Source organism: Rhinopithecus roxellana, chromosome 19 (genome assembly GCF_007565055.1).
Source record: "Rhinopithecus roxellana isolate Shanxi Qingling chromosome 19, ASM756505v1, whole genome shotgun sequence".
NCBI classification, from domain to species: Eukaryota; Metazoa; Chordata; class Mammalia; order Primates; family Cercopithecidae; genus Rhinopithecus; species Rhinopithecus roxellana.
In genome coordinates, this window is record NC_044567.1 from 54,760,999 (window position 1) to 54,782,150 (window position 21,152).

Here is a 21,152-nt window from a genome sequence, read left to right on the forward strand (position 1 = left end):
GTTGTATAAGGCTTGCAGTTATTATTTATTGCCCATATTAATGTTGAGAATCAGATCCATTTCATATGAAAACATGGATCACTGGTTTTGTTTGAAAGTATTAGAGAGCTGGCAAAACCAGGCGGGCAAATCCACACAACATTAACTACTTAGAACAGAGTGGTGGTCACCGGGCGCGGTGGCTCACGCCTGTAATCCTAGCACTTTGGGAGGCTGAGGTGGGCAGAACACCTGAGGCCAGGAGTTCGAGACCAGCCTGGCCACATGACGAAACCCCGTCTCTACTAAAAATACAAAATTAGCCAGGCATGGTGTTGGTGTTACATGCCTGTAGTCCCAGCTACTCGGGAGGCTGAGGCAGAAGAATCGCCTGAACCCAGGAGGCGGAGGTTGCAGTGAACCGAGATTGCACCATCGTACTCCAGGCTGGGCGACAAGAACAAAACTTCGTCTCAAAAAAAAAAAAAAAAAAAAAAAAAAACAAAAAAAGAACAGAGTGGTGGTCATAACCTGTGAAATGGCCATTTGTGGCCTCTGGCATAGTGCTACTAAAAGTGGTTATTGAACTGGCTGCTTAACCACAAGCTATTTGTTACTGTCCACAGAGACAAGGACCTTGTGCCGTATGTTTAGGTTACTTCACATTTCTTTGGTTTCGTTGACTTTTTAGTGTGTTGTTTACATTCTGGCACAAGCTGCTTGTCTTGTCAGAGACTGGCATTTTGAGCAGTACCCATAGCTATTCCTTATAAATATTTTGAAACCCCTGATTTTCACAGTTACTTTGAAATGCCAGTGCACAATAGCAATACTTTTGTTACTAGTTACTGCCCTTAGATAATACTCTTTATCATAAAGTTTATTTTATAAAGTATCTAAGTTATTAAGTGTCTTTAATAGAGATTTTCTGAAAACATTTTTCTCCTCAAATGCCTTTTACCATGAAATTTTACATTTGAGATTTTAAGCCTTTGAACACAGACACGGATTATTTTTTCTTTTGTGTATTTAGCAGTGAAATTTAGTGACTAGGTCGGGCTGCCGTTCTAGAGTTAAAGACACGAATGTGTTTGAATGCCTTAGCGTGGTACTCAGATGGGAGCTTCTTCCTCACATGTAAAACCTGACTTTCATTCCTGTGTCATTGAAGAAAATGGAATTGGCCCATCCTTCTCACACACTTGACTGATTTCACAGGAATAAAATATTCTTGTTAGAAGTAAAACTGAAGTTTTTAGAGATTTTATACCTTTTTATTGCTCATCATTTATCTTGTTGATCCTGAGTTTATACTGCTTTTAATTGAGTAAAAAATACAAAGATAGTGCAAATCTTTTTTTTTTAATGTGAAAATTGATTGAGGCCATTGCTGTGCTGTTGAGTAAAGCAGAAATGTGTTGGTGGCTGTTGCCCCTGGACTAACCCTCTTTTATTAGCCCCCACAAATGACAGAATTAATACATATTCAATTCTGATATCTAAGAATAAACTTAATACCCCTTTAAATAGACTTAATGTATTTTAATGAGACTTTCAATTGCTAGCATATATTTATGCAATAAACATCTGCTTCCACTGTCCTATAGAAGCTGTTCTTTAAAACCAATACCCACAGAAATGGAAAGTCAGTCACTTTTTAAAGTTATTATTCTCTTGGCCTCCATCAGCATTTTGTATTTTTAACCCATTCTACATAGTTGCTCATTTGATCCTTTTGATCCAAAAATTAAGGTTGTCTGTTGTAAAATAACTCCTGTTTTCCTTTTTATTTGTAGTTGTCTGGGATACTTTTGGTTAAGCTTTTATCTTCAACCTTTGGCTCATTTTGTTTTAGCTGTAGTTTTTGTTTAAAACAGTTTATTATAGTTAGTAGATTTTGACTTTTGTGATCTAATCTGAGAGTATTATGAGTTTACTATTTATTCACTTCACATTCATTTTATATCATGCTTTGTTCTTGTTGCTTTTTTTTTTTACACTATATAATCTGATTTTCACCTACCTTTCCTTTACTGCCCCTGATTTTATTTGATTATATTATTTGTCTTCATTCTTTTAGTGCTAATATTCTTTTTTTTTTTTTTGAGGCAGGGGCCCACTCTCAGCCAGGCTGGAGTGTAGTGATGGGATCTTGGCTCACTGCAGCCTTGACCTCCTGGGCTCAAGTGATCCTCCTGCCTCCTGAGTATTTGGGGCCACAGGCTCACACAACCGCCGTACTCCCACATTCAGCTAATTTTTGTACTTTTTGTAGAGACATGCTTTCGCCATGTTGCCCAGGCTGGTCTCAAGCTCCTGAGCTCAAGCAGTCCGCCCACCTCGGCCTCCCCAGGTGCTGGGATTACAGGTGTGAGCCATTGGGCCCAGCCAGTTTATCTTCTTAAATGTGTGCTTCTATCTCTGCTACTTAGTTTGTCCCCTTTAAATGAAGTCTTTTGACCCTTTTGTATAAAAGCTGAGGAAGTCCCTCTCCCTTTCCTGTTTCCTGTCCTGAATTTTGATTATGTGTATGTTGCTGTGATTTGTAAACACTGACATTTTATTATGTAGCCACGGTTCACAGGTGTTTTCATCTTAGCTCTCTGGTTCAAATGGCTTAAATGCTCAGTGCCGGTTGTTTTGCTATATACGATAAGTCCTCACTTAGTGTTGCCAGTAGGTTCTTGGAAACTGCGACATTAATGAAATGATGTGTAGCAGGTCCTCTAATAACGTCATTTCCTTATAAGTGATGAGAAAAAAAATTGATTTTGTTATATATGGTTTCGCTTAAAGTCAAAGAACCTATTGTCAATGTTAAGTGAAGACTTACTGTAGTTCCTTAATTTATCTCTATTGATTAAACTTTTTCCATTAGGAATTTCTTCACAAAGAGCTCATGAAAACTCTACTCCTTGAGTTCCTGTACACTCAAAATGTTTATCTGTTGTTATTATAATCAAAGTAAGTTTGGCTGAGTATAAAATTGTGTCACGCTTGTTTTCCTCTAAGAGCTTTGTAGTCAGTGTTCTTTTGTCTTCTACTATTGAATGGTGCTGTGTGGAAATCTAAAGGTAGCCTCCTTTACCCTACTGCGTCCCTAACCCCAAAATCAATTGTTTAACTTGTGTGCCTAGATATCTAAAGGATTTTTTTTCTTGTAAGCCTTAAAGTCTGGTAATTTTTCTAGGTGTTGGTATTGCTAATTCTGTATCTTTTCCTAGGAACATAGTGAGCCTTCTATTTCTAGAAAGTTATCTTGAATCATATCTTTGAATATTTCTTTATTCTAATCCTTTGGTTCTGTTATTCAGAATCCCCAGTTATATGTAAGGGGATCTTTATTATTGACCTCTCTTATGTTTACTACTTTTTCTTTACTTTTTAAAACTTCTTACTCCTTTCCATTCCATTTATTTATTGAGATATAGTTCACATACTATAAAATTCACTCTTATAACTCAGTGGTTTTTAGTATATTGATACTTGTACAACCATGTCCACTATCTCATTCCTGAATTTTGTTTAATTTTGCCTGGTTTTTTGAGTCTTGCTTGCTTTATCCCTTTCTCCTCTTCTCTGTATTATTGAAGCATATAATGTCAGTTTGTTTCATAATTAGGGGTATTAACTTTTGTTGCTTCGTTAAGGTGGTATCTGTCAGATTTCTTTATTGTACTGTTATTATTTTATCCTTTCATAATCTGATGATTGATATCATTATCAAGGTAATTAATAATTTCTGGGGAAGTATTTTGTGACTATGTAAATACCCTGTTTTTTTTTTTTTTTTTTTTTTTTTCTTGTCAGTGTTGTTTTTTTTTTTCTGAGACATGGTCTCACTCTTTTGTCCATACGGGAGTGCAATGGCTTGATCTAGGCTCACTGTAACCTCTGCCTTCCAAGTTCAAGCAATTCTCCCAGCTCAGCCTCCTGAGAAGTTGGGACTTAAAGGTGCATGTGCCACTATGCTCAGCTAATTTTTGTATTTTTTGAATGAGATGGGGTTTCACCATATTGGCCAGGCTGGGCTTGAACTCCTGACCTCAAGTGATCTGTCCGTCTTGGCCTCCCAAAGTGTTGGGATTACAGGTGTGAGCTGCTGTGCCCAGCCCAATATCCTGTTTTTCAACAAACTTTTACTCATTATTTTTAGCATCCATCGATAATTCTTAAGTGAAACAATTATTAGCATGGTGATTGCCACATGTAAATTATCTAACTCTTTCACTGCTTCTACGTTTAAGGATGGACTCATAGGTTTTATTCTATGGGCCATAAATCCCTTGTTAGCCTTTTTCATTCACGTTGACACAGGTTTGGCCAAAGAGAGCGCCATCAAGCTGGGTCTAGTGTACTTTTGGTTTGTTCCTACCTTCCTTTCAGCATGTCCTGTTTTCTAATACGATACAACGTTTCGGGTTTATCTTGTACTTCCCTATCCAGTTCTGGAATAATCATTTATCCAAGGAACTCGGATTCCTTTGTGGAGCACTACTTAGAAACCAAGGTCTGGAGCTCTAGGTGTGCGCATAGCCATGGGAGCGTCGCTGCTTCTAGGCTTCGGCTGTGTCTCTGCAGAGTCCACTATAGTCATCCTCTTTCTGTCTGCTGTAGATGATACTAAAGTTCCATTCTTCATCCCTTCCATTTTCCTCCCTGTAAGTTAGTACCTGGAAGCATTCTTAGAGGTCACAAGAAATCATTATATTCAGGTATGGAATGCAATTTTTGTGTAGATTACAAATCTATATTCATGAAATCTGATTCTGCCCATCATCCATCTTTTTGCAAGGTCTTTTCCTGTGAAAGGTATGTTTTTTCTTCTCTTTTCTTTTTGAGACAGAGTCTCTCTCTGTTACCCAGGCTGGAGTGAAGTGGCGCAGTCTCAGTTCACAGCAACCTCTGCCTCCTGGGTTCAAGCGATTCTCTTGTCTCGGCCTCTCTAGTAGCTGGGATTACAGACATGTACCACCACACCCGGCTAATTTTGTATTTTTAGTAGAGATGGGGTTCTCCATGGTGGTCAGGCTGGTCTCGATCTCCCGACCTCAGGTGATCTCCCTGCTGCAGCTTCCCAAAGTGCTAGGATTCCACGATTGAACCACTGCGCCCGGCCAAGGTATGTTTTTTCTTTCTTTTCTTTCTGTCTTTTTTTTTTTTTTTTTTAAGACGGAGTCTTGCTCTTTCTCCCGGGCTGGAGTGCAGTGGCGCGATCCGGGCTCACTGCAAGCTCCACCTCCCGGGTTCACGCCATTCTCCTGCCTCAGCCTCCCGATTACCTGGGACTACAGGCGCCGCCACCTCGCCCGGCTAATTTTTTTGTATTTTTAGTAGAGATGGAATTTCACCGTGTTAGCCAGGATGGTCTCGATCTCCTGACTTCATGATCCACCTGCCTCGGCCTCCCAAAGTGCTGGGATTACAGGGGCGAGCCACCGCGCCCGGCCCAAGGTGTGTTTTTTCTGAACAGTTTTTTGAAAGGGTAGGTCGTGTTACCTAACAACCACTGGCTGTCTATTCTTTAATATGTGTTCAATTGTGTTGCTGTATTCTTGGCACCACATAACAGAAGAATAAAGAAATGTTCTTCACATCAGACTAGAAGGTAATGGAAATGTTTACCGTTTGTTTATTCTGTTTTCGGTCACCGTTTCAACCGTTCCATGTCTCTAATTTGCTTGACAAATAATGAATGACTCCCATTGTACTAGGTCATAGTATTCCTCATAGTCATAAAATGCCAGCAAAAAGGACCCTTAGCCTGTTGAGTCCAATCCCTTACTTTTTTTTTTTTTTCCTCTGAGATGGAGTCTCACTCTGTCACCCAGGCTGGAGTCCAATGGCATGATCTCAGCTCACTGCAACCTCTGCCTCTCGGACTCAAGCGATTCTCCTGCCTCAGCCTCCTGAGTAGCTGGGATTATAGGCGTCCGCCACCACGACCGACTAATTTTTGTATTTTTTGTGCAGGTTGGGTTTCACCATGTTAGCCAGGCTAGTCTCGAACTCCTGACCTCAGGTGATGCACCCACCTTGGCCGCCCAAATTGGTAGGATTGCAGGCGTGAGCCACCACACCCAGTCAATCCTTTACTTTTATAGGTGGAGAAACTGAGACCTAACAACTGAACTGACTTACTTAAGTCCGTGGCTAATTGATTGCAGAGCCAAAAGTGGAGTCCAGGGCTCCTAACTTCCATTCTAGAACATTTTTGCTGTGGGTAGTGGAGAGAGATTGGGTTGATGGAACCTGCCTAAAGTTTCCATGGTTGCTAGGTGGAAACAGCACGCTTCCTTCTGTCTTGGCACTCAAGTATCCAGATGGGCATTGAATTTTTCCAATGATTGGTCATTTGATGACCAGGCAGGGGAGCAGAAAAGGAGATGGTCCAGACCAGAAGCTGTTTAAGGATGTGTTGTTGCCTGACCAGACACCTTAAGGCCAGAATTCTAAGTAGTTTCAAAACTCCTCCTCCCTTTCCTAGCCCCATCTACTGACTTTCTGCTTTCTTCAAAATGCTCTGTTGGCCAGTTGCAGTGGTTCACGCCTGTAATCCCAACACTTAGGCTGAGGCGGGAGGATTACATGGGCCTAGGAGTTCAAGACCAGCCAAGGCAACATAATGGGCTGGGCCCTTTTCTCTACCAAAAAAAAAAAAAAAAAAAAATGAAGCTGAGTGTGGCGGTATGCACCTACAGTCCCAGCTACTTGGGGGGCTGAGGCAGGAGGGTCACTTGAGCCTGGGAGGTTGGGGCTGCAGTGAGCCGTGATCACACTGCATTCCCGTCTGGGAGACAGTGAGGATCTGTCTCAAAAAAAAAAACCCCACAAAACCAAAAAAACCCTGCTCTGTTTATAAAAAAGGTCTGTTGGTTTTCTTTTTCAATATTTTCAATTTAGCAGTATTTTGACATCAACATAGTTATATTGGTACAAGTTTCTTAAAAAATTAAATACAGGCCAGGTGCGGTGGCTGACGCCTGTAATCCCAGCACTTTGGGAGGCCAAGGCGGGTAGATCACGAGGTCAGGAGATGGAGACCGTCCTGGCTAACACAGTGAAACTCTGTCTCCACTAAAAATACGAAAAAATTAGCCGGGTGTGGTGGCGGGCGCCTGTAGTCCCCGCTTCTTGGGAGCCTGAGGCAGGAGAATGTCGTGAACCCGGGAGGCAGAACTTGCAGTGAGCCAAGATCGCGCCACTGCACTCCAGCTTGGGTGACAGAACGAGACTCCATCTCAAAAAAAAAAAAAAGTTAAACACAAATATATCTTATGATCCATTCCTGACTGTCTACCCAAGAACGGTGAAAACGTATGTCCACCCGAAGACTCGTATGTAAATAGCAGCATTGTTCGTGATGGTCAACAAGTAGAAACAAGCCAGCTGTCCAGGAACTGGGGAATATGGATAAACAAAGCGTAGTTATTCTTACTATGGAATATTATTCACCCATAAAAAGAAGTGAAATACTGACAAGTTATAAAGTGGATGAACCTCACAAACTTGTGTTAAGTGACCAGAAGACCTCATTGTGATTTCAGTTCCTTGAAATATCCAGAAAAGGTAAATCTGTAAAGACAGAAAGTACATCAGTGGTTGCCTCAGGCTAAAGTTGGAAATGAAGAAAGACATGCAAAATGGTCATGAGTTCTCCTTTTTGGGGTGATAGGGGTGTTCTAAAAGTGGGTTTTGGTGATGGTTGCACGACTCTGTTAATATACTAGAAACTATTCAGTTGTACACTTACAGGTGAATTTTATAGTGTGAATTATACTTCATAAAGCTTTAAAAAATTACATTTTAAATTTGATGTCTGTAATAGTTGTCATATTTAAGTATCTTATCCTGTCTTCATTATTAAACATTTTTATACTGCTTTCTTTTTTTTTTTTTTTTTTTTGAGACGGAGTCTCGCTCTGTCACCCAGGCTGAAGTGCAGTGGCCAGATCTCAGCTCACTGCAAGCTCCGCCTCCCGGGTTCACGCCATTCTCCTGCCTCAGCCTCCCGAGTAGCTGGGACTACAGGCGCCGCCACCTCGCCCGGCTAGTTTTTTGTATTTTTAGTAGAGACGGGGTTTCACCGTGTTAGCCAGGATGGTCTCGATCTCCTGACCTCTTGATGCGCCCGTCTCGGCCTCCCAAAGTGCTGGGATTACAGGCTTGAGCCACCGCGCCCGGCCTATACTGCTTTCTTTCCACTTTTGAGTAGGATTTTCAAGGAATGCTAATGTCAGATGATGTTAATGGTAACAGTAAAAATAGCTAGCATTTGTAAAATAGTTACTATGCACCAGACATTATGCTAAGTACTTCTCAGGTTATCTCACAGTAGCATTGTGATATTGGTACTACTATCCTCATTTTACAGCAGAGGAAACAGTTTCATAGAGGTAAATGACTTGTCCAAAGTCAGGCCCTACAGATACAGGGCCTCTATTTCAAACTCAGTGGAATTATTAGCATTCTTCACTCCTAGGTAGTAGTAAGCGTTTAACTTTGATGTTTGTATACATTTTTCAGTCCTCATCCTACATGATCTTTTCAGCAGCATTTATTGATCCCTCCTTTCTCTTTTGTAAGGAGACAATGAGACAGGAATTTGAGCTGAGTCATTTAATCTCTGTGCTCTGTATATGGATATGCAGTGTTTTTGGTGGAGGATTGTACTGCTTTTCATATGCCGTGACTGTTAAACACTCATGTATATATGCCACTGGGATGAATGCTCTATGTAACTATTTATGTGTGATCTCTCTAGGAAATTCAGGTGGGCATTTGGTTTTGCCTGTTTGTCATAGAGCTTGTACAGCATAGTGAATCTTATTAATCAGTTTTACTTCTTTTTCTCTATTCCTCAGCCTTAATTTTAAAGACCCCGAAGCAGTCAGAGCTCTGACTTGTACTCTCCTAAGGGAAGATTTTGGACTTTCTATTGATATTCCATTGGAGAGACTAATTCCCACAGTTCCCTTGAGACTCAACTATATTCACTGGGTAGAAGATCTGATCGGTCACCAGGATTCTGACAAAAGTACTCTCCGAAGAGGAATTGACATAGGTATATAGTTTTAAATTCTTTTTTGGCCAAACATAGGTTTCGTAAGTTTTGCAAGATCAAATTCTTTGTAAATTTTTCTACTGGGTATTTGTTGTTGTATGAAAGAAGCTGGCTACAGATACAGGTTGAGCATCCTTAATCCGAAAGTCCGAAATGCTTCCGAATCTGCAACCTTTGAGCACTGATATGCTGCTCAAAGGCAATGTGCATTGGAGCTTTCCAGATTTGGGGGTTAGGGATGTTCAGCCTATAAATATAATGCAAATATTTCAAAATCTGAAAAAAAAACTGAAATCCAAAACACTTCTAATCCCAAGCATTTTGGATTAGAGATCCTCAACCTGTATTACCGTTCTTACTTACTACACCTGTTACCGTTCTTACTTACTACACCTGTCACCGTTCTTACTTACTACACCTGTCACCGTTCTTACTTACTACACCTGTCACCGTTCTTACTTACTACACCTGTCACCGTTCTTACTTACTACACCTGTCACCGTTCTTACTTACTACACCTGTCACCGTTCTTACTTACTACACCTGTCACCGTTCTTACTTACTACACCTGTCACCGTTCTTACTTACTACACCTGTCACCGTTCTTACTTACTACACCTGTCACCGTTCTTACTTACTACACCTGTCACCGTTCTTACTTACTACACCTGTCACCGTTCTTACTTACTACACCTGTCACCGTTCTTACTTACTACACCTGGCCTTTTCTCCCACTGATTTCTCTTGAGAAGGGATTGTCAGTCCAAACAGGGAGCAAGAGGTGAAGGGAAGTACAAAATGAAAGTGAGGCTCTTACTTACATAGCTTTTCTTTTTTTTTTAATTAAAAAAAATTTTTTTTTTTTTTTTTTTTTTGAAATGGGGTCTCATCGTGTTGCCCAAGGTTGGTCTTGACTCCTGGGCTCAAGCAATCCACTTGCCTCGGCTTCCCAAAGTGCTGGAGTTACAGGCATGAGCCACGACACCTGGCCCTACCTAGCTTTTCGGATAACCACATTGATGTCTGTGTCTGTTGGGCTTTATTTTTACTCTGGTGTCTTCATGTTGTGATTTTTTTTTTATTTTTTATTTTTGAGGTGGAGTTTTGTTCTTGTTGCCCAGGCTGGAGTGCAATGGCGTGGTCTCAACTCAGTGCAACCTCCGCCTCCCAGGTTCAAGCAATGCTCCTGCCTCAGCCTCCCAAGTAGCTGGGATTACAGGTGCCCTCCACCACACCTGGCTAACTTTTGTACTTTTAGTAGAGATGGGATGTCACCACGTTGGTCAGGTTGTTCTCAAACTCCTGACCTCAGGTGATCTGCCCACCTCGTCCTCTCAAAGTGCTGGGATTACAGGTGTGAGCCACCACGCCTGACCACCGTGCTTGGCCTCTATTTCAAACTCAGTGGAATTACTAGCATTCCTCACTCCTAGATAGTAGTAAGTGTTTAACTTTGATGTTTGCATACATTTGCAGTCCTCATCCTACATGATCTTTTCAGGGGCATTTATTGATCCCTCCTTTCTCTTTTGTTCGCTCTCCTTCATTTGCTTTCATGACGCCAGACTGTTGGTTTCCTCTTTCGTTTCTGTGCACTGTTCTCCACTTTTCAGGCGTACCTGCCTGTATCTGACCACTAGGTATTGGTATTCCTTGCATAAGGCTCAGCCTTTAGCTCCTTTCTCACTCAGCCCCCTACCCTGGCAATTGCATTCACTTCTATGACGATTTCCCACCTCCATACAAATAAATCACTTGTTTATATGTTCCTCCAACTCAGATTACTTTCCTTGACCTCCGATCTCATATATAAGAGAAACTTGGATTTCTGAAAAACATCTCAGACTTGCTGTGTCCAAGACCAAACTTACACTCTGTTTCCCTAATCCTGGTTCTCTTTGTTTCCTGTTTCAGTGAGTCTACCATAGTCCACCCTGTGATCCTTGGTACTTGCTTCTCCACGCTCAGTAAAAAAATGTCTATGTCTGTTTCCTGTTGACTTTCTCTCTTAATACTTCTGAAATCATCTACTTCTCTCCATCTCCACTGCCGTCCTAGCCAAGTCATCATCTCTTACCTTTTTGCATTTCTGCATTTCTCACCTCTTCTGCTTCTCACCTAGTTTTACTTAAAAAGCTTGACAGCCTAGTTGGTACTAATTTGATTTTAATTATGCCCCAAACCCTCTAAAATAGCATTTGGGGATAGAGGAGGTTAATGGATTTTAATTCTTCACAAGGGGCACTACCTAACTGCAATCACATCCATTCTAATTAGGGCTTTATATAAATTCTTCCCCCAGACTCCATCGGTTTGCTCTAATTCTATGATTACGGACTTTCCATTTTTATTTATCATTACAAAGATTATTACCCGTCTAAAAATGTCATTTGGCTTTCTGAGGGAATTTTGTTCTGTCCTATAAAGGACTAGTAAAGAATCTGTTGCATTCTATTAGAGTGCAAGTCTTTGGGTCTTGAGAATTAAGAAACTTTTTTTGGCGCTGACAAATCTTTTATGTATATTTATTACCCTGGAGGTAAGTGTACTTTTTTAATCTTTTAAATGAAATTGAAGTTTGAAGAGAGAGGCAGTTGTGTAAAAGTCAAGGATCTGGTCTGGATTTTTTTCCTACAGAGTAGAAAGTACAACTGAAATGTTCTGATTATATGTGTGTCTGGCTTACTAGAACGGCTAGCAGGAGCTAAAGAAGTGTGGTTTCTGAGAAGACCTTGAATACCCTTTACCACCCTTTCCCTCACCACCCCGCAGGTATCCAAGGAGGTGCTTGTCCAGTAGCACTGGGGCCAGGATACTCTCGGGCAAACATGGTAGGCAACGCAGCATTCACCGTGACCATCAAAGAGCTTAAATGTTGGGGCCGTCACCTTTTAGTAGCCTGTTCTGGATGTGTAATGAGGAAACAGTATGACAAGCCTGGATTTCCTCTGGGTTAGGAGTATCTAGCCTCTGCTTCTCCCTGGCAAATCCTTACAAGGCTAGACCGGAACTGGGATAGGGTCAGATGAGAGCAGACCTAGAGTGGCTGGTGGAGGCTGACTGCTTTAGGCCTTTGGGAGAAACACTCTTCTCTTGAATATACTCTTTAGGATCTAATTGGCCAAGATAGTCAATATTGTAAAAGAGAGAGAGAGAGAGATTGAGATTTGCTCTGTCACCCAGGCTGAAGTGCAGTGGCAAGGTCTCGGCTTACTGCAACCTCCACCTCCCAGGTTCGAGTTATTCTCCTGACTCAGTCTCCTGAGTAGCTGGAATTGCAGGTGCCCACCATCATGCCCAGCTAATTTCTGTAGTTTTAGTAGAGACGGGGTTTCACCATGTTGCAGGCAGGCCTGGAACTCCTGACCTCAGGTGGTCCGCCTGCCTTGGCCTCCTAAAGTGCTGGGACTACAGGTGTGAGCCACCATGCCTGGCCTGTAAAAACAATATTCATGGTTAGTATATAGTCCAGTCCAGGGCTCAGGGTTCTACATAATTTAGTACCAAATCCTAGTGGTCAAAGAGTGTTTTTTTTGCCTGGAGTGTTTGCCTTTTGAATACCTCCCTTGACACTGTGGTGAGGCGAGCCAGTGACTCTGATGTCTTGACTCCAAACCAAGTATTTTCCCATGTCTCCACATCTAAGAGATGAGTTATCTCTTTAATCTCTTTAGTTTTTTTGTTTGTTTGTTTTTTCCACTTCTTATTTCTTTCCGCTGACAACTTACAGACATTTGGGTAATTCGGCAGTTTAATAAACATTTTATACCCTACATATTTTTTCCTGCTTTTGGAGAATGGAATGTACATTGATCCATTTTAAGATATTACAAAGGCATTTTAACAAATAGCATTGTTTTCTTTTCAGACAATTGAGTTTTGTGTGAGATTTAAAATGCAGACTCTTTATAAAGTAAATCAGCTGAGTTTTGAGCATTTTAGGTGAATTAGTCACATATTCCTCGACCTCTGCTTGTGTGTTCTTCATTTTTTATACAACACACGAAAGAGGAGGCCAGCAAGGTTTCGATACTTTAGGAAGTTTGAGTCTAATTAGGAGGTAAGACTAACATACATGAATGACTGGGAACCCAGTAGCCATAATATATGTGAAATCAGGTACCAGCTTGTGATTTCTCTACCAAAAAATACAAAAATTACAGAAAATAACAAAAATTAGCCAGGCATGGTGGCATGCACCTGTAGTCCCAGGAACTCGGGAGGCTGAGTGGGGAGAATCGCCTGAGCTCAGGAAGTCGAGGCTGCAGTGAACCGTGATCACACCACTGCACTGTAGCCTGGGTGACGGAGTGAGACCCTGTCTGAAAACAGAATTCTGAGAAGAGTGGGTTTTCATGATGATTCTAATCTTTCCCTCTGGTGTGTGGAATGTGTTTTGAATTTTCATTTCACTAGGTACGGGGGCATCCTGCATCTACCCCTTACTCGGAGCAACCTTGAATGGCTGGTATTTCCTTGCAACAGAAGTGGATGATATGTGTTTCAACTATGCAAAGAAAAATGTGGAACAGAATCACTTATCTGATCTCATAAAAGGTTAGCGCCACAGAACGAATACCTCCACACTCTGTGTCTTCACCTGCCTTTTTAGTTTTAACACATTTCATTACCTTTTTCTCTAATATGCAGACTTCGGCAATTTAAAAAAATCCAGCACTTTGTAATTGGGTTTGCTGTCTTGATACCAGCATTAACTCAGAAAGAAAATAGTAACTACAGTTGATCCTTATTATTTGTGGATTCTTTATTAGTGAATTTGCCTGCTTGCCGAAATTTATTTATTTATCCATTCATTTATTTTAGTAGATTTTCTTGAATAAATGTTTTTTTATTCGTTATAACCCCTTAGAAACATTTCCAGAGACTTTAAGTGGTGGGTTTTTGTTTGTTTGTTGAGTTTATTTTTTAGGGCATTTTTAGGTTCATAGCAAAATGAGGTGGAAGGTTCAGAGATTCCCTGTATGTCCCTGCCCCCACACATGCATAGCCTTCTCCATTATCAGCATCCCCCAGCAGAATGGGATATTTGTCACAGGTGATGAACCTATGCTGGCACATCGTTGTCACCCACCGTTCATACTTTACATCACGGATTCCTCTTAGTGGTGTACATTTCGTAGTTTTGGACGAATGAAGTGGACATGTGTCTCCCAGTACAGTATACACACAATCGTTTCACTGCCCTGCCGTCTTCTGTGCCTCAGCTGTCCGTCTCTTACTGCCCTCAGCCCCAGGAAACTACTGACCTTTTTACTGTCTCCATAGTTGTACATTTTCCAGAACGTCACATAATTGGAATCACACAGTAGATAGACTCTTCGGAGTGGCTTCTTCCACTGAGTGACATTTATTTAACTTTCCTAATGTCTTTTTACAGTTTGATAGCTTTTTAAAAAATTCTTTTAATTTATTTTTTTCTGCTGCCTCTCTAATTGCAGAAAGCTTATTTATTTTTAGCACATTTCATTTTGATATTCGATTATCTGGGTGTACCAGAGTTTCTCCATTCACCTACTGAAGGACACCTTGATTGTTTCCAAATTTTGACAATTACAAATAAAGTTGTGAGAAACATCTGTGTGCAGCTTTTTCTGTGCATGTTAAGTTTTTGACTCCTTTAGGTAAATACCAAGCAGTGTGCTTGCTGGATGGTATGGTAATGGTATGTTTAATTTTGTAAGAAACCACCAAACTCCCTTCCAGAGTACCGTTTTGCACTCCCACCAGCAATGGACGAAAGTTCCTGTTGCTCACATCTTTGCCAGCACTGGGTGTTCTCAGTGTTCTGGATTTTGGCCATTCTAATAGGTGTGTAGTGGTATTTCATTATTTTAATGTGCATTTTCCTGATATTGATGTAGAGCATCTTTTCATGTGCTCATTTACCATCTGTGTATCTTTTTTGGTGAGATGTCTGTTCAGTCCTTTTGCCCTTTTTTTTTTTTGAGATTTAGTTATGCTCTTGTTCCCCAGGCTGGAGTGCAATGGCGCGATCTCGGCTCACTGCAACCTCTGCCCCCCAGGTTCAAGCGATTCTCCTGCCTCAGCCTCCCAAGTAGCTGAGATTACAGGCACCCTCCACCATGCCCAGCTAATTTTTGTATTTTTAGTAGAGATGGGGTTTCACCATGTTGCTCAGGCTGGTCTCAAACTCCTGTCCTCAAGTGATTCTCTTGTCTGGACCTCCCAGAGTGTTGGAATGATAGACATGAGCCACTGCCCCCAGCCAAGTCCAGCTTATTGATCTTCTTTTAAGGAATTATATACAGTACCGTTGGTATTATATCCAAAAGGGCTGTAATCTCAGCATGCTGGGGGCTGAGGTGGGTAGATCCTTGAGGTCAGGAGTTCGAGACCAGCCTGGCCTACATGACGAAACCCCATCTCTACTAAAAATACAAAAATTAGCCGGCGTTGTGGCGCATGCATGTAATCCCAGTGACTCAGGAGGCTGAGGAGCGAGAATCACTTGAATCTGGGAGGCGGAGGTTGCAGTGAGCCGAGATCGCGACACTGCACCCCAGCCTGGGAAACAGAGCAAGACTCTGTTACTTTCTAGGAGTTTTATAGTCTTGCATTTTGCATTTAGGTTTGTGATCTGTTTTGAGTTAAATTTTGTGAAGATAAAAGGTCTGTGTCTAGATTCATTTTATGCATGTGGATGTCCAAGTGATGCTCCATTATCAGTTCTTGAAAAGACTATATCTGTTCTGTTCTATTGATCTATTCATTCACTAAAAACATGCTGTTTTGATTATAGTAGCTTTGTAGTAAGTCTTAGAATTGGGTAGTGTCAGTCTTGCAACTTGCCTCTTCTCTTTCAATACTGTGTTGGCTATCCTGAGCCTTTTGCCTCTCCAAATAAACTTTAAAATTAGCTTGTTATTAGCTAAAGTGTATGTATGTATGTTTTGTATGAATGTGTTTCCTTATTTAATTTTAGAGGCAGGGTCTCACTGTCACCCAGGCTGGAGTGTAGTGACTCACTGTAGCTTCAACCTCCTATGTTCAGGTAATCATCCAGCCTCAGCCTTGTGAGTAGCTGAGACTGCCTGTGTGTGCCACCATGCCTGGCTCATTTTTGTGTTTTTTTTTTTTTTTTTTTTTTTTTTTTTTTTTTTTTTTTTTTGAGACGGAGTCTCGCTCTGTCGCCCAGGCTGGAGTGCAGTGGCCGGATCTCAGCTCACTGCAAGCTCCGCCTCCCGGGTTTACGCCATTCTCCTGCCTCAGCCTCCCGAGTAGCTGGGACTACAGGCACCCGCCACCTCGCCCGGCTAGTTTTTTGTATTTTTTAGTAGAGACGGGGTTTCAGCGTTAGCCAGGATGGTCTCGATCTCCTGACCTCGTGATCCGCCCGTCTCGGCCTCCCAAAGTGCTGGGATTACAGGCTTGAGCCACCGCGCCCGGCCCATTTTTGTGTTTTTTTGTAGAGATGGGGTCTTGTCACGTTGCCCAGGCTGGTCTTGAGCTCCTGGGCTCGAGTGATTTTCTGGCCTCAGCCTCCCAAAGTGCTGGAGTTACAGGCATGAGCCACTGCACCCAACCAAAAATTTATTTTTAACTTAAAATTGACATTCATGGTACTTTTGTGGTCATTCACAGACATGTGCATAGTGGCATATAATTGGAGTTGCCCAGTGTGCGTGTTCCCAGCTGAGGCTCAGCAAGGCGATGCTCTGCCTTCTTATTCCAACTTCCGTACTGTGGACCAAGCGTCCTTTTCTTGGTCTATTTAATACCACGTTTTGAGTGTTTTTTTATTTTTATTTTGCATTTTTGTGCTTTCTCTTGGTGATTTTGCTGTTTAAAATAGTCCCTAAACATAGTGCTGAAAGGCTGTCTTGTGTTCCTCAGTGCAAAAAGGCTGTGATGTGCCTTACAGAGAAAATACATGTGTTAGATAAGCTTCCTTCAGACACGAGTTATAGTGGTGTTGGCCATGAGTTCAGTGTTAGTGAATCAGCAATGTATATTCGATAAAGTGTCTTTAAACACCATAAAACAAGATTGTGCGTCTATCAGTTGATGAAAATGTGATGAGAGACTTGTAGGAACCTAACCCTGTATTTCCCCTGGGAACCAGTGGTTCAGTATTCACTCATTGACTATTTGTGGCTACTTTTTACAACATAACTAGTGCCGATAATGAGAATTGACTATATGTGAAGTAACTTAGTCATCAAGATTTTAAAAGGAAGGAAACCCTACTGTTGATTAAACTATACCATCTTTTTAATTTCAGTACATAGGCAGGGCACGGTGGCTCACACCTGTAATCCCAGCACTTTGGGAGGCCGAAGCAGATTGCCTGAGGTCAGGAGTTTGAGAGCAGCCTGATCAACATGGTGAAACTCCATCTCTACTAAAAATACAAAAATTAGCTGGGCGTGGTGGTGGGCACCTGTAGTCCCAGCTACTTGGGAGGCTGAGGCAGGGGAATCGCTTGAACCTGGGAGGCAGAGGTTGCAGTGAGTGGAGATCGCACCACTGCACTTTATTCTGGTCAGAGTGAGACTGTGTCTCAAAAACAAATAATAGGCCGGGCGCGGTGGCTCAAGCCTGTAATCCCAGCACTTTGGGAGGCCGAGACGGGTGGATCACGAGGTCAGGAGATCGAGACCATCCTGGCTAACACGGTGAAACCCCGTCTCTACTAAAAAAAAAAAAAATACAAAAATCTAGCCGGGCGAGGTGGCGGGCGCCTGTAGTCCCAGCTACTCCGGAGGCTGAGGCAGGAGAATGGTGTAAACCTGGGAGGCGGAGCTTGCAGTGAGCTGAGATCCGGCCACTGCACTCCAGCCCGGGCGACAGAGCGAGACTCTGTCTCAAAAAAAAAAAAACAAAAAAAAACAAATAATAATTTCAGTACATAGAACTGTGCAAGAAATAGTCAAATCCCCTTGTGATTAGTTACTTTTTATTTTTGTCACCATTCCGTGTATAAAGCAGTATTAATTTTTTTTTCCATTGAAGAGATTTTATGTCTCTTTATGAAGGAAATAAGACTTTTCTTCATAGTATTGAACATGTCTTTGTAAGGGGAGACGTTAATATTATTAGTGCGTTTGTTTTATTTCTCTATTGTTGTGTAACAAATCTAGGAGCCTATTTACTTTTATTTATTTTTTATTTTTTGAGACGGACTCTTGCTGTGTCACCCAGGCTGGAGTGCAGTGGCACAGTCTCGGCTTACTGCAACCTCTGTCTCCCAGGTTCAAGCGATTCTCCTGCCTGAGCCTCCTGAGTAGCTGGGATTATAGGTGCCCACCACCACACCCGTCTAATTTTTGTGATTTTTTTTGTAGAGACAGGGTTTCACCATGTTGGCCAGGTAGGTCTTGAACTCCTGACCTCAAGTGATCCACTTGCCTCGGCTTCCGAAGTGTTGGGATTACAGGCATGAGCCACCTCATTGTTACATTGTTATTGTAATAATATAACAATCCCGGCCCTAGGAGCCTTAAAAATTTTTTTTTTTTTTTTTATTAGAGACAGGGTCTCACTCTGTCATCCAGGCTGGAGTGCAGTGGCGTGATCATGGCTCAAGCCTCCTGGGCTCAAGCAGTCTCTCACATTAGCTTCCCAGATAGCTAGAATTACAGGCTCATACCACCACGGTCAGATAATTTTTTATTTTAAAAATTTTTGTAGAGATAGGTTCTTGCTATGTTGCCCAGGCTAATCTGGAACTCTTGGTCTCAAGCAGTTCTCCCGCCTTGGCCTCCCAAAGCACTGGGATTACAGGCGTGAACCATCGCATTTGGCCCTAGCAACTTTCAAACAAGACACATTTATCTCATTGTTCTTATGGGTCATACATTCTGGCATAGCTTAGTCGAGTGGTTCTAGTTGAGACACTTTCATGCATTTGCAGCCAAGTTGTTGGCTAGAGCTACAGTATCTGAAGGATTTATGGGTGGTAGAGATTTGCTTCCGAGATGGCTTACTCGCGGCTCACTCGCACGACTCTTGGAAGGAAACCCTAGTTCATAGCCATGTGGATCTCTCCATGAAGCTATTTGAGTATCCTTAAAATGCAGCCGATACTCTAGGGGAAGGAAATTAAACTCCATCTCCTGAAGGGAGTAACGTCAAAGAGTTTGAGGACATACAGTCAAGCATTACTTAACAGCAGGGATATATTCTGAGAAATGCATTGTTAGGTGATTTCATCGTAGTGTGTGCTCATGCACACCTAGGCCTGTGGCTCCTATGCTGTAACCTGAACAGTATGTTACTGTATTGAATACGGAAGGCAGTTTTAACACAATGGTAAGTATTTGTGTATCTAAGCATATTAAACATAGAAAAGGTACAGTAAAAATGTGGTGTTACAATCTTACGGGACCACCTTCATATATGCAGTCCATTGTTACCAAAGCATCATTATGCAGTGCATGATTATACTTTAAAACCACTGCAACAGTAATTAGCTCACAGTCCTGTTTTTCCTCCTAGTGGTGAAAGTGCCACAGAAGACACTCCTGATGGATGCCCTTAAAGAAGAATCTGAGATAATCTATGACTTTTGCATGTGCAACCCTCCCTTTTTTGCCAATCAATTGGAAGCCAAGGTAAAATGTTTTCTGCTTTAAAATAATTGAATATAGGCTGGGCACAGTAGCTCATGCCTGTAATCCCTGCACTTTGGGAGGCCAAGGTGGGCAGATCATGAAGTCAGGAGTTTGAGACCAGCCTGGCCAACGTGGTGAAACCCCTTCTCTACTAAAGATACAAAAAATTAGGCGTCGTGGCCCACACCTGTAATCCCAACTACTGGGAAGGCTGAGGCAGGAGAATCGCTTGAAGCCGGGAGGCAGAGGTTGCAATGAAAACTTTAAAAATTAACTTACGGCCAGGCACGGTGGCTCAAGCCTGTAATCTCAGCACTTTGAGAGGCCGAGACGGGCAGATCATGAGGTCAGGAGATTGAGCCCATCCTGGCTAACACGGTGAAACCCCGTCTCTACTAAAAAAATACAAAAAACTAGCCAGGTATGGTGGTGGGCGCCTGTAGTCCCAGCTACTCGGGAGGCTGAGGCAGGAGAATGGCGTAAACCCGGAAGGCGGAGCTTGCAGTGAGCTGAGATCCGGCCACTGCACTGCCTGGGCGACAGAGCGAGACTTTGTCTCAAAAAAAAAAAGAAAAAAAAAACATTAACTTACTATTTTTTAAAGAAAACTTTAAAAAATTAACTTACTATTTTTTTAATTAATATATTTGAGATGAGGACTCACTGTGTTGCTCAAGCTGGTCTTGAACATCTGGACTCAAGCAGTCCCCCTCCCGTCAGCTCCCCTAGTAGCTGAGACCATAGGCGCGTGCTACAGTGCCTGGCTTTTGAAAGCTGTGTCAGTTAGGGTGCTTTTGGTTTGAGGTACTTTCGGCTCTCTGTGTCTATAGGCCTTACATCTGTGGGATCCACATCTGTGGATTCAGCCAACCACGCATTGAAAGAGTTGGGAGGCTTGCATGGTGCCTCACACTTGTAATCTCAGCACTCTGGGAGGCTGAGGCGGACGGATGGCTTGAGCTCAGGAGTTCAAAACCAGCCTGGGCAACGTGGTGAAACATTGTCTCTACAAAAACTATAGAAAGAATTAGCCAGATGCTGTGGCGTGTGCCTGTAGACCCAGCTACTTGGGAGGCTCAGGTGGGAGGATGGCTTGAGCCCAGGAGGTGCAGGTTGCATTGAGCCAGGATCGTGTCACTGCACTCCAGCCTGGGTAACAGAGCAAGACCCTGTCTCAAAAAAAAATATTTGGGGAAAACAAGAAAACAATAAAAAATAACAATGTAACAATGAAAAATAATACAAAACTACAGTATCACTATTTTTACATAGCATTCACATTGTATTAGGTATTATAATTAATCTAGGAATTATTATTATTATTATTATTTTTTGAGACGGAGTCTCGCTCTGTCGCCCGGGCTGGAGTGCAGTGGCCGGATCTCAGCTCACTGCAAGCTCCGCCTTCCGGGTTTACGCCATTCTCCTGCCTCCGCCTCCGGAGTAGCTGGGACTACAGGCGCCCGCCACCTCGCCGGGCTAGTTTTTTTTTTTTTTTTTTAGTAGAGACGGGG

At 42.2% G+C, this 21,152-nt stretch overlaps 1 protein-coding gene across 4 annotated transcripts in view; it reads left to right on the forward strand.

The window, feature by feature from the left end:
- METTL16 (methyltransferase like 16) overlaps positions 1-21,152 on the forward strand; it is an 89,693-nt gene that overhangs the window by 19,446 nt on the left and 49,095 nt on the right. For 3 of the 4 annotated variants that reach the window (XM_010388486.2, XM_010388490.2, XM_010388489.2), the window contains exons 3-5: positions 8,844-9,043; positions 13,460-13,600; positions 19,523-19,638. In XM_010388486.2, coding sequence (XP_010386788.1) covers positions 8,844-9,043; positions 13,460-13,600; positions 19,523-19,638 — 457 coding nt within the window. The remainder of the gene's footprint in view (positions 1-8,843; positions 9,044-13,459; positions 13,601-19,522; positions 19,639-21,152) is intronic. The other variant, XM_010388487.2, reaches the window with a different exon arrangement.